Source organism: Salvelinus fontinalis, chromosome 24 (genome assembly GCF_029448725.1).
Source record: "Salvelinus fontinalis isolate EN_2023a chromosome 24, ASM2944872v1, whole genome shotgun sequence".
Taxonomy (NCBI): Eukaryota; Metazoa; Chordata; class Actinopteri; order Salmoniformes; family Salmonidae; genus Salvelinus; species Salvelinus fontinalis.
The window spans coordinates 4,445,060-4,461,169 of NC_074688.1; the positions used below are offsets into that span (position 1 = coordinate 4,445,060).

Here is a 16,110-nt window from a genome sequence, read left to right on the forward strand (position 1 = left end):
GTGTGTGTGTGTGTGTGTGTGTGTGTGTGTGTGTGTGTGTGTGTGTGTGTGTGTGTGTGTGTGTGTGTGTGTGTGTGTGTGTGTGTGTGTGTGTGTGTGTGTGTGTGTCTGTGTGTGTGTGTGTGTATGCGTGTGTCTGTGCCAATGTTTGTGTTGCTTCACAGTCCCCGCTGTTCCATAAGGTGTTTTTTTAATCTGTTTTTTAAATCAAATTTTACTGCTAGCGTCAGTTACTTGTTGGGGAATAGAGTTCCATGTAGTCATGGCTCTATGTAGTACTGTGTGCCTCACATAGTCTGTTCTGGACTTGGGGAATGTGAAGAGACCTCTTGTGGAATGTCTTGTGGGGTATGCATGGGTGTCCGAGCTATGTGCCGGTAGTTTAGACAGACAGCTCAGTGCATTCAACATGTCAATACCTCTCATAAATAAAAGTAGTGATGAAGTCAATATCTCCTCCACTTTCAGCCAGGAGAGATTGACATGCATACTATTAATATTAGCTCCCTGTGTATATCCAAGGGCCAGCTGTGCTGCCCTGTTCTGAGCCAATTGCAATTTTTCTACGTTCTTTTTTGTGGCACCTGCCCACACGACTGAACAGTAGTCAAGGTGCGACAAAACTAAGGCCTGTAGGACCTGCCTTGTTGATAGTGTTGTTAAGATGGCAAAGCATCCCTTTATTATAGACAGACTTCTCCGCATCTTAGCTACTACTGCATCAATATGTATTGACCATGACAGTTTACAATCTGGTGTTACTCCAAGCAGTTTAGTCATCTCAAATTACTCAATTTCCACATTATTAACTACAAGATTTAGTTGAGGTTTAGGGTTTAGTGAGTGTTTTGTTCCAAATACAAAGCTTTAAGTTTTAGAAGTATTTAGGGCTAACTTATTCCTTGCCTCCCACTGTGAAACTAACTGCAGCTCTTTATTGAGTGTTGCAGTCATTTCAGTCGCCGTAGTAGCTGACGTGTATAGTGTTGAGTCATCCCCATACATAGAAACTCTGGCTTTGCTCAAAGTCAATGGCATGTCGTTAGTAAAAAATGTAAAAAGCAAGGGGCCTAAAAAGCTACCCTGGGGAATTCCTGATTCTTACTGGATTATATTTGATAGGCTTCCGTTAAAGCACACCCTCTTTGTTCTGTTAGACAAGTAACGCTTTATCCACATTATAGCAGGGGGTGTAAAGCCATAACACATGCGTTTTTCCAGCAGTAGACTATGATCAATTATGTCAAAAGCTGCACTGAAGTCTAACAAGACAGCCCCCACAATCATTTTATCATCAATTTCTCTCAGACAATCATCAGTCATTTGTGTAAGCGCTGTGCTTGTAGAGTGTCCTTCCCTATAAGCATGCTGAAAATCTGTTGTTAATTTCTTACTGTAAAATAGCATTGTATCTGGTCAAACACAATTTTTTCCAGAAGTTTACTAAGGGTTGGTAACAGGCTGATTGGTCGGTTATTTGAGTCAGTAAAGGGGGCTTTACTATTCTTTACTATTCAATTAACAGGTGTGCCTTGTTAAAAGTTAATTAGACTGGTGGAAATCTGTCCTTTGGTCTGATGAGCCCAAATTTGAGATTTTTGGTTCTAACCGCCGTGTCTTTGTAAGACGCAGAGTAGGTGAACGGATGATCTCTGCATGTGTGGAGGAAGAGGTGTGATAGTGTGGGTTTGTTTTGATTGGCTACCACAGCCTTTTTCAGCGCTACGTCATCCCATCTGGGTTGTACTTAGTGGGACTATCATTTGTTTTTCAACAAGACAATGGCCCAAAACACACCTCCAGGCTGTAGCCTAGTGGTTAGAGCATTGTGCCAGTAACTGAAAGTTTGCTGGATCGAATCCCCGAGCTGACAAGTTAAAAATCTCTCATTCTGCCCATGAGCAAGGCAGTTAATCCACTGTTCCCCGGGTGCCGAAGACGTGGATGTTGATTATGGCAGCCCCCTGCACCTCTCTGTTTCAGAGGGGTTGGGATAAATGCAGAAGACACATTTCAGTTGAAGGAATTCAGTTGTACAACTGACTAGTTATCCCCCTTTCCCTGTAAAGGCTATTTGACCAAGGAGAGTGATGGAGTGCTGCATCAGATGACCTGGCCTCCACAATCGCCTGACCTCAACCAAATTGAGATGGTTTGGGATGAGTTGGACCGCAGAGTGAGGGAAAAGCAGCCAACAAGTGCTCAGCATATGTGGGAACTCCTTCAAGACTGTTGGAAAAGCATTCCTGTGAAGCTGGTTGAGAGAATGCCAAGAGTGTGCAAAGCTGTCATCAAGGAAAAGGGTTGCTACTTTGAAAAATATAAAATATATTTGATTTGTTGTAACACTTTTTTTGTTACTACATGATTCCATATGTGTTATTTCACTGTTTTCTATTTTTATTAATTCATTTAACTAGGCAAGTCAGTTAAGAACAAATTCTTATTTACAATGACGGCCTACACCGACCAAACCTGGACGACGCTGGGCCAATTGTGCGGTGCCCTATGGGACACCCAATCACGGCCGGTTGAGATCAAGCCTGGATTCAAACCAGGGTTATTCTACAACGTATAAAATAGTCAAAATAATGAAATTCCCTTGAATGATTAGGTGTGTCCAAACCTTTGACTGGTGCTGTATATAATGTTCCATTCCAGTAGCTAAGTGCAGTGTGTTTGTACTGTGCCTTACCTGCAGGACAGAATCGTCCCTCTGAACATCTCCGGCAGGCTGTCCTACTTGTCTGGCCCAGTTGTTCTCCGGCAGTGCCAGCAGGGCAAGGTGACCCGTGGGGTGTCTCTGTGCCCTCCTCACAGTAATACCCTTGTGGACACATGAATAGGGAGCCCGGTCTCCGTGAGCTGCCTTCCAGACAGTAAAACCCTGATAAAGAGTATTAATTATAAGTGTTACAATTACTCATCCATTCCAGCCGATAGAAACAACATAAGATGATATGACATAACAAAGCAGAGCAAAGCGCAGCACACATAACATCACAAAACATACCATACCATTGGCATAACATCACATAAGATAACATAAACCGCAAACGCTGCAGATATCTGCAGATCAAACAAGAAGCAGGAAACATACATTTTTCAACTGTATTTTTTTTGAAAGTCAGCCTCTGGTACAACTTGTATATTCATCGACTATACATTTATGTTGGTATCGTAACTTCAGTGAATCCCCACTGTGGAGATGCCCTGAGGATGGTCTGATTACCTGCTGGACAAGGGGGGCAGTCCCTCACCCTCTGTAGGCCCTCTTTGGGTCCATAGGTTCCTGCTGGGCATGGCAAAGCAACACCTCCAACACAGTAATGACCTGTGAGAATTCAATTTATAGATTTCCATTTATACCGTTCACTGTCAATCAAAATATTAAAATCAAAGAGTGTTAGTGGAGTCTAACTGAGATGTATTTTATTACAGAATTTTACGGAAATCTAATGACCTCACCTATAGGACAAACGATGCAGGCTGCTCCCTCCTCACTGTTTATGTGTGTCCCAGGAGGGCAGTGGGGAGCAGGCTGTCTTGACCGCTGAGCTAGCTGTTCCCCTGTCCTACTCCAGCGAGGTACCACAGTGCCTCCACATAGAGAGGTCCCATTGCAGCTCCTGCACTGTGTTTGGCCAGGCATGGAGTACTGTCCAAGGAGACAGGCCAAAGGTTGGGAGGTCCTTTTCTGTGGGCAGTAGCTCCCTGGAGTGGTGAGAAATGACTTTCAGTTGATCTCATATAAAATGTTCCATCCGGCATTGTACAATCCTTCCACTAAAATATATGTGGCCGTTTTTTTTTATTTTTTTTATCCTGATCAACGTGATCCTGTGTTGTCTGAATCCTGTTCCACCCCATCTGAATTTTTTCCCCCTTCATTTAGAAAGGAGGGACCACATCTGGATTAAATCTTTTGAAAAACTTAGTCCAGAAGGTAATAACTGTATCGCTAATCTGGTGTCTGTATTGAAACCTGTCAATGGTGTGCGTACTGGGAGCAGAGTCAGGTGCAGGAGAGCAGAGAGTTGTGAACAGGCGCACACTTTATTTAGGCAGGAGAAAACCAACAGACGGACGCCACTGCGTCGAAACCTCCATCCAATATGCCAAAGTGCAAAAACGCACAAACAGTCACAATAATAAAGTACAAACAAATAAACATACCTCGTGATATAAAACACGGAATAAATGCACACCAGAAATAGCGGTTAAAAATGACACGTAACACGAAACAATCACACACAAAGACATGAGGGGAAACAGAGGAATAAATACATGTAGTGTGATTGGGGAATGTAAACCAGGTGTGCAGGGAACAAGACAAAACAAATGGATAAATGAAAAATGGAGCGGCGATGGCTAGAAAGCCGGTGACGTCGACCGCCGAACAAGGAGAGGAGCCGACTTCGGAAGAAGTCGTGACAAAACCGTTTCATTGAGGGAAAGGCAGAGGATTGCACCAGTCTACACCAGGAGTTTTTCCTGACCTGACCAGGGAAAACTCTGTGCTTCTACTTATAACTTAATTATTTTTCCATAACGGACAGTCTTGGTGACTTGCCTGCTGGACACGGATGACACTGGGCACTGCACAGAGTGGAGAAGAATCCTGCTGGGCAGTATGTGCATTCCGTCTGGCTCGGGTTGGGCTCCTCTCCAGGTCCACACTAAAGTGGTAAGAAAACAGAATCACAGATTTCTCTTTACCCTACTCATCCGTGTGCATTAAAGATTGCATCACACTGATCAAACTATGAATATCTTCATTTATAATATATATAAACTATTTCGAAAACACACACATATATACTGTAAGTGATGGTTAGATTATCAACTGCAGTGAAAAACAAAATACCACAACCTATACCTTTTGAGGGTATCCATTGGGGCAGACAGACCCAAAGGGACAGGGCAGGCACTGAAGGAGTCCCTCTGGAGAGTGCTGTCCTGGTGGGCATGGTTCTAGCGTCCCAGTGGCTGGATCACAACGGAACCCGGCAGGACAAAGTCTGCAGTCTACTCTGTCCTCTGTGCTAACTAAACCATGCAAACAGGGCTACAGCAGACAGAGAAATATCATAGATATAGTATGAGTATATGGACAGTGCATATCACATATGATGGATGAACAGCACAAATTCATATAATACCTTGCAGTCTTCAATGCTACTTCTTCCTGTGTAGTGGTTGTACTGTCCTGCCGGGCATCTCCTTGGTGCAGACACATTTCCAAGACAACTATAACGAAAATCATATAGCATTTTCTAACCTTTTACTTAATTCATTGACTTTTTTGACACTTAAATAATAAGTATCTGCTTATGTCTTATGAACAGAACAGTACAATGGAAGCTGACTCATTGAGTTACTGAAAGAATAAAGATTGTCCGGTACTCACAAATATCCTGAGGGACACTCCACACAGAGTTTTGCTGAAAAGTAGGTTCCCTCAGGACATGGGCTACGCTGTTGCTCAACACTGAGGCCCAGATCAGGATTCACTTCCACGAGACCTACATGAATGAATGTCAGAGACAAAAAAACATAATTCACTCATAAGTTTGTCTCGTTACAAAGTCATGTTACTGAATTATTATTTTGACGTGATAAATGTATTGCACAGTACCCTGTATATCAAGTGAGGGAGCTTTTTAGTGAACACAAGTATTACATGTAAAGTGCTACAATATATAAAACAACTTGAGAAAATACCTGAAGCAAAGGCAGGTTGTTTCAGTAGAGGATTGATCCATAATGCTGAGAGACCCAACAGAAGAGACCCAACACTATACAACTTATACATTCTTAGAAAATGTCAAATAAATTCCACATTGTCCCGTTAACCTGTATCTCGGTTTGCCCAGTGTACTCAAAGGGATATGAGGCCGTTTGATCCAAAGGATGAAACTGAGACCTCAGTCATTGAAAGTGAAATGTGAACCATGACGCAACCTGATTCCAAGAAGCCTCCTGGTCAGTTATACAAATGGTATTCAACGTGCTCTCCTGTTACCTTGCACTTTCAAAGTGAATGCAATGCGTCTAGAAAGCTATGCCAGTCAAGGCCTCTTTTCCGATCTGGACTGATTCTTCTTGAGGAGGGAATCAAGGATTCCCGATGACAGTATATGAAAACTAAAAAGTCTTGTTTCAAGAAAGTTGATGCCAATAATCAATCAAATTAAGTTCTGTATGCACAGGTTTCTTTCTGATATTATGCAACGCCTGTCACAGTGTGGAATATCATCCGTGACAACCCCGGTAACCTACACCCCCAGGACGATCCTAAAATGAACCACAGCTTAAGTGTAAAGGCGAGGTGAAAAAGTGGGTAATGAATTACTGTTTATTAATGCAGGTCAGACTCAGACATGCAATAATCCTCTTCCTCACCAGGCTTTGGAACAAACGCAGTGACAAAACCTGCAATAGGTTTATCAATAGTTGATGCACCAAGCCGGGCGACTTCGGCACAATGTTTCATTTTTTTCGGTGCTTCGAAAAAGTCTTGTTTTCCCTCTCCCTACTTTCCAACAGCACAAACAAACAGACAGCCAAAAGACAACCTACACAGCAACACTTAAATGAAAGGATCGATTCGGTTGTGGGCTGCAAATGTAAATAGACATTTGAGTGTTACTATCAGCCTAATGCAGCAGCGAATGTAGTGTGTCGAGAGTTTTTGTATTCTGTCCCCGACACACTCAATAAAACACTGTTAAAATACTGTATGCATGGGTTTGATCTTTTTGATATCATGCTGGTGTACCCTTGATAGGTGATTTGAGTTAAGTTTGTGTACAACAGAACAACCCTAAATACCACTAGGTTTACAGTATACTGTATAACTTACAATATGTGCAAAGTACCAAACATCAAGTCAGAAGACAACAACGTTAGACTGACAAAATATAATTATTCAACATTTTGTTACATGATGCATTCTTCTTTTTCTTGTGGTAAATGAATGTAGGATGTTTCCTGTTTGTCTCTCACTCCCCAGCAGAGGGTGAATTGCTGTGCAAATCTATAGCTGCAGTCGTGCAACGCAGGCGTTAACACAAAGCCTACTATTGTTTGTGAGTATCAAGAAGTAGACATTGTAAGTCACAGTACTACAAGGCTACATGAATGACTTTTAAAAATGGTCTAGTTTTGTCATGTTTTAGGTGGTATTAAAGCTCACAAAAATACGTTTAGATATTTAACCATTTTGTACATGTACTTTACATTTAAATATCTGTGTTAACAGCTGCATACAGTACATAAAGTATCCAAACAAAACTGTAATTGGATATAATGTGGAATGTATACATTCACATTACATTATTAAGAACTTTACTCAAAGAAAAAGTTGTAAAAGATCTCTAGCAACGAATTACCATTAAAATAAATGTAAAAAAACATGGGTATACTCGAAAACACCACACGAATGCAATTGCATTTCAGTATGCGTATTAAAATGCCATTTTGTTTCATGTTTCCTATGGATCTTTCCATTACCCAAATCTACAAAAGCAGATGTTTGAATGGAAAGTTAAGAACACTTTTATCAGGCATCCTGTTGAACACCACTTCCTGTACCTTCTACCTGGTGCATACTGCAATATGATGGCACAACCAACTGTGACACCAATGGTGCAAGTGTATTTTTAATCAAGCAAATTCCCGAGAGCTAACCTATTCATATAGTTGAAACATAGGGGATCTGGACAAATTTGAACAGGATGCTAATTTTAGCCCATTTGCCATTGCTGCTTCTTTTGGGAAACCAAGGTAAAATTAATTCCTCTACGTTTTACTTGATGTGTTTTTGGTTTCTGGCACAAGGATTATCAAATGTCCTCAAGCTATATATTTATATCCAAGGCCTACTGACTGAAGAATCGTTGCCTCAATGTATGCCTTTTTCATTACAGATTCAGTAACCTGTATCGACCTGGAGAAACAGCATGAAGTCATCTACGCAGCAGTTGGAGAACCTCTGGTATTGAACTGCATCTACAACTGTTCATCTGGATTTGTCCGTGGCCACTGGATCAAACTCCCAGACTGTCCTCATTGTCCTAGGCCAAGGGAAACAAAAAATGTCACAAAGAGTGGTGACCTCTGCACACTACCATTGTATTTTCCACATCTGTCCACGGAAGATTTTCGGTACAACTACACCTGCTTTTCTGAAGATCACGAAAGCAAACATTTATCACACAAGATAGAGGTTTTGGTATCACTGCAGGCACAAGGTAGACAAAAACGGGTTGAAATGACCCCTACTGTACACTGTAGTTCTTACAGCATGTGCATTCTACCTCTAAAAACAAATTGTGTTCAAATTAATTATCTTAATTCTGTTAAAAAAAGTGAATACATTTATACATCAGTAATTACTGGATAATTGTTTTAAATGATATTGTCTTTTCTTTTGCCAGGTCGACGTAGTGCCCCGGCCACAACGGTCAATACTGGTAAGTCTCACTGGAGAATCTGTTACTGAGACTTTGGTCAAAAGAAGTTCACTATATAGGGAATAGGGTGCAGCCTAAATCTCATTTTCTGTAATAGTCTAATTGAATTGCTCTGAGGCTGTTGAATGACATAGGCACAAAATAATCTCAACCCATCAAATTTCACTATCTGACTTGATCCTGATGTCTACCATTTTCTGTGTTTTAGATGTATCGGTGACAGCGTTGAGTAACCACGAAGACTCAATAATAGATCATGGTGAGACAAAATGCTGCTAATCTACTCCTTAAAAAGAAATTGTGAAACATGTTTAAATGTATTGCAAACAACAAAAGTAAGCCCCCGTTTGAGGCAATGACGAACGGGTTGCAAACTGAGATTCAATAATAATATTGTCTCTGTGCTGTCTTCAATACAGAGGAATTCACAGTTGTCAAAGTGTTGGCAACAGTGACAGTTATTGTGGCTGCTGTGTTGGCAGCCGTGGCTGTCTACTTATGTATGAGCCGCAATCGATATTGCAAAGGTGCGTATACACGTTGTAAATTCAATTATGAACGGCCAGTTTCTGAATCCGAATGTTGTCAAATATGATCACTACTTTCCAAAGTTGTTATTAATTAATAACTACAGTAATATTTAATTAATGCGATTTCTTGTGTATTTCAGGAAAACCTGCTGTTATCGGTACAGGGTATGTTTTTTTTCATACAATGTGGCATGTTTGCGAAGGCATTTTAACACACTTTTCATTGGCAATTATTATGTGGACTTCCTATGTGGAATTTGTTCATTGGTCTTTTATCAGCACAACGTCAAGAGAAGGATCTAGTGTTGGAAGGCCGACAACAGGTAAATATTTGTTTAATATTATTCTGAAACAACCAGATCACTCAATGTTGTAATTCTAATAGGTTACTTAATATAATATAAGATGACTTATCTTATAGGTGCATGCTTAACTAATTGTGAGAGAGTGGCACTGAGAATAACTCCAGCTGGTAAGCTAATGGAATGTACCATTCATTTCAGTTGCTAAACTGGGTGTATTCTAAGAAAATCTACTGTACAAAACATTGCATTTCCTGTTTTGACCCAGATTGCCAGAGTGATCATGAGGTTCCTTATGCTGACATAATGATCACTATGCGAGGGGCCAGCACACCCGAGCTCACACAGATCGCCTACCTGGCACCGGGGGACCATAGAGAGGTGAGGATTGGAAACTACCACTTTGTGGGTCTGTGTGAAATGGAAAGCGCTCTACAAATAAAATGTATTATCTATTATTTAATATAACTTCTACAACACCACACATCATTATTTTACATCAACACCACCATACGTCACCATATGTGACCATATTACTGACATTCACCATATTCAACGTAATATGTCAGTGGAGGTTGTGTAATGGCTATTATTGGCTAATGCAGCCACAGTCACAGGTTGAGACTTTATGTGAATCTCACCTGAAATGGAATCCTGTGTGTTTCATGTCCCCCCTGCAGAGGTGGAGAGAAGAGGCACGCCCTGAAGCTAGGTCCCATCTGCAGGCCTCCCGCTCAGCTGATAGACTGCATGTCCAGCCCCGAGAGGTCTCCAGGAAGATGAGCACAAACTCTGAGTACGCTGTCATCACCTACTCTTAACCATTGCGGCTGGAGGTGATAAAAGAGGGAATAAGAGAGAGCAAGTGAGAAATGACTGTCACTGTACTTATATTATTCATCCTTGGCTGTTTTGTTTGCATGTTTTTAACTGTAGCAAGTTGTTTCTATAACTTTCATCCAATAAAGTCAAACTTTTGTGTCATGGTGTGGTTTCATGTGTCATTTGGTATCTCACTCAGTTTGAACCTCTTTAGTTGCCGTAGTTAGAGCCTTGTTTCCTAGCAACAAGCATCAACACTCTGGCATCAACTGTTGCTGATGCAAAACACACGTTTTGCGAAACTGTTTGAGGCCAAAAACATTAGCTAAAGGTAATGTCATGTTCAATGATATCTTTATTTCTCCATGCAGCAGCCTCCTGCTAGCACTGCATCCAATCGCACACTGCAGAACGTTAGCTAACGTTAATCTCACAACATTAGTTAGTTCTTACCGGGATAAAGTTGACAAAATAAATACATTTTAAAAGTAATAGCAAAGCAAGTCACGCAGATATTCTTTATCTGTCCAAATTCCAGTGACGCGTTAGCAGACCTGTGTTTGACCAAGGAAGATGTCTGCCTTTCTCAAACACTCACCTTCGGCTTCCACGTGGGTTTGGCAATATCTTGGAGGGGTTGGTTCGAGAGGTCCTGCGAGACCAGCCCAAGAACATCCCCACATTTGCTGCATTTTACTTCCCCGCTCTTCTCAAAGAAAGAGAAGGTAGCTATATTTTTGGCCATATTATACCAATAATGAATGGACAGACAGAATCAAACTGTACTTTGATGTTAACTTATTAGACCCTATGACATGTTCTCTTTAGAGAGTGGCTTGGACCGTGCAGAGTGGTGTGCCAGGCTTGAGGACAGATTCTACGATGTCAACTTTCTTTCTTTCTAAATAGTCATTCTGTATCAAACGAGAAAAGTACATTTCCTGAAGAAAATGTGGTCGTGCTTGTTTTAAAGTATTTGTGGTTTTGAAATAAGTACTAGTAGTGGCAGTGACTGATTATAGTTGAAGGGGGAAAAAGTAGGTAGATGTAAAAAAATATATATATATATATATAAAAAAAAACATTTTTTAAAAGATTGATTATTTGGCTGATTGATAAATGTATTGGATAGGATAGCTTGAACATGTAAAAGTTGGATTGGTACCTCTAGCTTGAATGGTTCAAGAGTTACTGTTGGTGTGTTCTTATGCTAATTTGTATAGTCGTAGTTGATCAACGTTTTTAAGAATTTGAAGTTAGGATAGCCTGAACATGAGAACGTTGGTTTTGGTGCCTTTAGCTTGAACGGTTCAACAGTTACTGTTTCTGAGTTATTTCATACTAATTATGAAAATGTTTATAGAAATAGTTGACAATGATTTAAAATAATTTGAAGTTAGAATAGCCTGAACATGTGCATTGGTGTCTCTAGCTTGAACAGTTACAATTGGTACGTTAATTTATGCTAATGTTTGCACATTTATATGATTTTAGATTATTAACGTTTTTAAGAATTGGAAGTTAGGATAGCCCAAACGTGATAGTTGGTTTAGTTTCTCTAGCTTGAACGGTTCAACAGTTTCTGTTGGTGAGTTATTTTATGCTAATTATAGAAATGTAAATAGTTATAATTGATACAAGTTTTTAAGAACTGAAAGTTAGGATCGCCTGAACATGTGATAGTTGGTTTGGTGTCTAGCTTGAACGGTTCAAGAGTTTATGTTGGTTATTTTATACTAATGTATGCCAATTTATGTGCTTATAGTCAATAAAGAATTTGAAATGAGGATAGCCTGACGTTTTAAAGTTGGTTTTGTAACTTAATTAACATAGGAGCTGGACCATTGTGAATATCAACCACTATTCCTATGGTTCTCATTCAAATTTATGCAACGTTTAAAGGTTATAGTTCCATAAGTTACATAGTATCGAATATCTTTGGCAAGCAGTCTAAGTTGGGCCAGTCTGAACATCTCAACATTGGTTTGGTGTTGATAGCTTAAACAGTGTAGGAGATAGGTCTAGATTTGTATAATTGTTTTACCATTCAAGTCTATGGGCCTTTTTTGCCATTAAAATGCATTAGGTGCTCATTTAAATATTGTTGAAGTTCAAAAAGTATAAATGCTATCAAAAATATTATCTCAAGCAATCCAACTTGGGGCAGTCTGGACATTTGGAAGTTGGTTTTGTGTTGATAGCTTAAATCGTTTAAGCTCTTGAGCAGGCTAAATCAATCAAATAATAGTATGAGTATGTAAGATATCTAGAGTTGTTCTTTGCGTTGCAAGTATACCTAAATATGATACCGACGGGCTTTGAATGTTAAATATTTTCTTGCAATATCAATATATCATGCTAAATTGTCTATATTCTGCTTAAAACGGAACTCACTGAATCAAGTCAACACCAGTCCAGCCGATGCATCTCTGAAGATTTCTGAGTGAGTCTCATCTCAACACATTATCTACACCCAAGGAGAGGGACAGCATCAGACCGCTTTTTTTCTCCACATATTTAATTGAAAGAAGAGGACAAGAGAGACCAAGAAAAGTCTTATGGAGAAAATAAATGTGGCTCAATTGCCGTGTTGTTTTATTGCTCATTATGAATGATTATTCCAGTTACCATAAGGGTATTTGCCATAGTGAGAAAAACAATTCATGATGAATGAACAGGTTCATACGTTGCTTTTGGTTAGCAAAGGCAGACAAAAACCTTGTGGAAAATATAGATAAGGAAAGGCAATATGTTCATCATGGTGTCCTGACAGGACACCAATGTGTTGTTCCACGAAAATAGTGCTTTTTTGCTTCCCTATTTTAAGTAGAAATAGAAATTGTGCACCAATATTACATTTTAAAAGCCTGTTATACCGTATTAAATTAAGTTCCCTTTAATACGTTATAAATAAATTCCCTTTAATCACGTCCTGACCATAGTGCTTATGTGTTTTGCTTGTTTTAGTGTTGGTCAGGATGTGAGCTGGGTGGGCATTCTATGTTGTGTGTCTAGTTTGTCTGTTTCTGTGTTCAGCCTAATATGGTTCTCAATCAGAGGCAGCTGTCAATTGTTGTCCCTGATTGAGAATCATATATAGGTGGCTTGTTTTGTGTTGGGGATTTGTGGGTGGTTGTTTTCTGTGTCAGTGTTTGTGCCACACGGGACTGTGACGGTTAGTTTGTTTGTTATTTTGTATGTGTCTTGTTTTCATGTTCATTAAAACATGGAAACTTACCACGCTGCACATTGGTCCTCCGATCCTTCTCGCCTCTCCTCGTCCGAGGAGGAGGAAGAGCTAGATTGCCGTTACAACGTGGAGAATTCAATAAATCAGTTTTTTTATATGAGTAAATCCTTGCTAAAGATGCAAAATTCAGCATTTTGAAAACTGTGTCAACCCTGTGTCACTTCTAGGAAGTTTTAACCCACTTAATCCCAAAATGTCTCCTTTTTCGCCATCATTGTAAATAGTTAGTTATTGTTATTGTGTTTCTTTGACAGTCATTTCTGAAGATGATTATTTATTTAATGTGGTTAATGATTTGTTTACACCTGTCCCTCTTTTAAGGTCAACCCTGTTATGTGAACTGAACTCTTGTTTTAATATGGTGAAACCATTCCTTTTAAAATATATTTTTTAAATAAACATTAAACATGAGTGTAATCATAGTGTAAAAGCAGGTGCGCTGGTTCTACTGTTTTGGGGCATTTTGTGGTGTTTTGTGGTTGAAACTGAGCGGGTCGAGCATAACACATCAACCCTGTTACCCACAGTGTCACGTTCTGGCCTTGATTTCCTTTGTTTTGTCTTTATTTAGTATGGTCAGGGCGTGAATTGGGGTGGGCAGTCTATGTTTGTATTTCTATGTTTTCCTATTTCTGTGTTTGGCCTGATATGGTTCTCAATCAGAGGGAGGTGTTTTGTGTTGTCTCTGATTGGGAACCATATTTAGGCAGCCTGTTTTGTGTTGGGTTTTGTGGGTGGTTGTTTTCAGTCTTTGCGTGTCTGCACCAGATAGAACTGTTTCGGGTTGTCACTTTTGTTGTTTTGTATTTTGAGTGTTCACCTTTATTAAAATAAGATGAACAATTACCACGCTGCGCATTGGTCCTCTGATCCTTCTAAATTCTCCTCCTCAAACGAGGAGGAAGACGACATCCGTTACAGAACCACCCACCAAAACCGTACCAAGCAGCGTGGTAACAGGCAGCAGCAACAGGAGCGGCAGCAATATCTGGAGAGATGGACTTGGGAGGAAATACTGGACGGAAAGGGACCATGGGAACAGGCTGGTGAGTATCGCCGCCCCAAAGCTGAGCTGGAGGCAGCGAAAGCGGAGAGGCGGTGGTATGAGGAGGCTGCACGAAAGCGCGGCTGGAAGCCAGAGAGGCAGCCCCAAAAATGTATTGGGGGGGGGGGGCACACGGGGAGTGGTGTTAAGCCAGGTAGGAGACCTGAGCCAACTCCCCGTGCTTACCGTGGAGAGCGTCGTACCGGGCAGGCACCGTGTTATGCGGTGGAGCGCAAGGTGTCCCCGGTGCGTGTGCATAGCCCGGTGCGGTACATTCCAGCACTTCGTATCGGCCGGGCTAGAGTGGGCATCGAGCCAGGTGCCATGAAGCCGGCTCAGCGCATCTGGTCTCCAGTGCGTCTCCTCGGGCCGGTGTACATGGCACCAGCCCTACGCATGGTGTCCCCGGTTCGCCAGGACAGCCCAGTGCGGGCTATTCCACCTCGCCGCACTAGCCTGGCTACGGGGAGCGTTCAGCCAGGTAGGGTTGGGCAGGCTCGGTGCTCGAGACCTGTAGGGCGTCTCCACGGTCCGGTCTATCCAGTGCCTTCTCCACGCACCAGTCCGCCTGTGGCAGTTCCCTCGCACCAGCCCAGTACCACCAGTGCCAACACCCCGCACCAGGCTTCCTGTGCGTCTCCAGAGCCCTGTAAGCCCTGTTCCTCCTCCCCGCACTCGCCCAGTGGTGCGTGTCCTCAGTTCGGTCCCACCAGTTCCGGCACCACGCACCAAGCCTCCTGTGCATCTCCAGAGCCCTGTACGCCCTGTTCCTGCTCCCCGCACTCGCCCAGCGGTGCATGTTCCCAGCCCGGTACCACCAGTTCCGGCACTACGCATCAGGCCTAATGTGCGCCTCAGCAGGCCAGAGTCTTCCGTCTGCCCAGCGCCGTCTGAGCTGCCCGTCTGCCCAGCGCCGTCTGAGCTGCCCGTCTGCCCAGCGCCGTCTGATCTGCCCAGCGCCGTCTGAGCTGCCCGTCTGTCCAGCGCCATCTGAGCTGCCCGTCTGTCCTGAGCCGCCCGTCTGTCCTGAGCCGGCAGAGCCGCCCGTCTGTCCTGAGCCATCAGAGCCGCCCGTCTGTCCTGAGCCGCTAGAGCCGCCCATCAGTCAGGAGCCGCCAGAGCCGCCCGTCAGTCAGGAGCCGCCAGAGCCGCCCGGCAGTCAAGAGCCGCCAGAGCCGCCCGTCAGTCAGGAGCCGCCAGAGCCGCCCGCCAGTCAGGAGCCGCCAGAGCCGCCCGCCAGTCAGGGGCCGCCAGAGCCGCCCGCCAGTCAGGAGCCGCCAGAGCCGCCCGCCAGTCAGTAGCCGCCAGAGCCGCCCGCCAGTCAGGAGCCGCCAGAGCCGCCTGCCAGTCAGGAGCTGCCCTTCAGTCCGGAGCTGCCCTTCAGTCCTGAGCTGCCTGCCCCTCAGTCCGGAGCTGCCCCTCAGTCCAGAGGCGCCCCTCAGTCCAGTGGGGTCATTTAGGAGGGTCGCCGTTGGGGTCCACGTCCAGCGTGCCACCGCGGACAGATGCCCACCCAGACCCTCCCCTATAGGTTCAGGTTTTGCAGCCGGAGTCCGCACCTTGGAGGGGGGGTACTGTCCAGCGCCATCTGAGCTGCCCGTCTGTCCTGAGCCGCCCGTCTGTCCTGAGCCGGCAGAGCCGCCCGTCTGTCCTGAGCCATCAGAGCCGCCCGTCTGTCCTGAGC

General features: G+C 42.9%; 1 protein-coding gene and 1 long non-coding RNA gene across 3 annotated transcripts; both read left to right on the forward strand.

Annotated features, from left to right (window-relative positions):
• Positions 1-7,440: 7,440 nt before the first annotated feature.
• On the forward strand, positions 7,441-10,287 carry LOC129822624 (uncharacterized). 2 transcript variants are annotated; one of them, XM_055880990.1, is made up of 10 exons: positions 7,443-7,788; positions 7,932-8,255; positions 8,442-8,477; positions 8,686-8,736; positions 8,897-9,004; positions 9,148-9,172; positions 9,287-9,330; positions 9,429-9,479; positions 9,578-9,690; positions 9,990-10,287. In XM_055880990.1, exons 1-10 carry the CDS (start codon positions 7,740-7,742, stop codon positions 10,128-10,130), a joined length of 942 nt encoding a protein of 313 aa, XP_055736965.1. In that variant the 5' UTR covers positions 7,443-7,739; the 3' UTR covers positions 10,131-10,287. The 2 variants fall into 2 exon arrangements, with proteins under 2 accessions (XP_055736964.1, XP_055736965.1); XM_055880989.1 differs by having other exon boundaries at positions 7,441-7,788; positions 9,148-9,330; positions 9,990-10,281.
• An 82-nt stretch (positions 10,288-10,369) lies between these two features.
• LOC129822625 (uncharacterized) lies at positions 10,370-11,918 on the forward strand. The gene is made up of 3 exons (XR_008754496.1): positions 10,370-10,462; positions 10,670-10,856; positions 10,960-11,918. It is a non-coding gene; the product is annotated as an uncharacterized LOC129822625 (long non-coding RNA).
• Positions 11,919-16,110: the final 4,192 nt, after the last annotated feature.

Excerpts from the sequence above, each read along its gene's own strand:
- LOC129822624 (XM_055880989.1), top strand. The coding sequence starts at position 7,740 with ATGCTAATTTTAGCCCATTTGCCATTGCTGCTTCTTTTGGGAAACCAA. Across the intron at positions 8,256-8,441 it reads GGTATCACTGCAGGCACAAG|GTCGACGTAGTGCCCCGGCC; the intron begins GTAGACAAAAAC and ends TTCTTTTGCCAG. Across the intron at positions 9,005-9,147 it reads CCGCAATCGATATTGCAAAG|GAAAACCTGCTGTTATCGGT; the intron begins GTGCGTATACAC and ends TGTGTATTTCAG.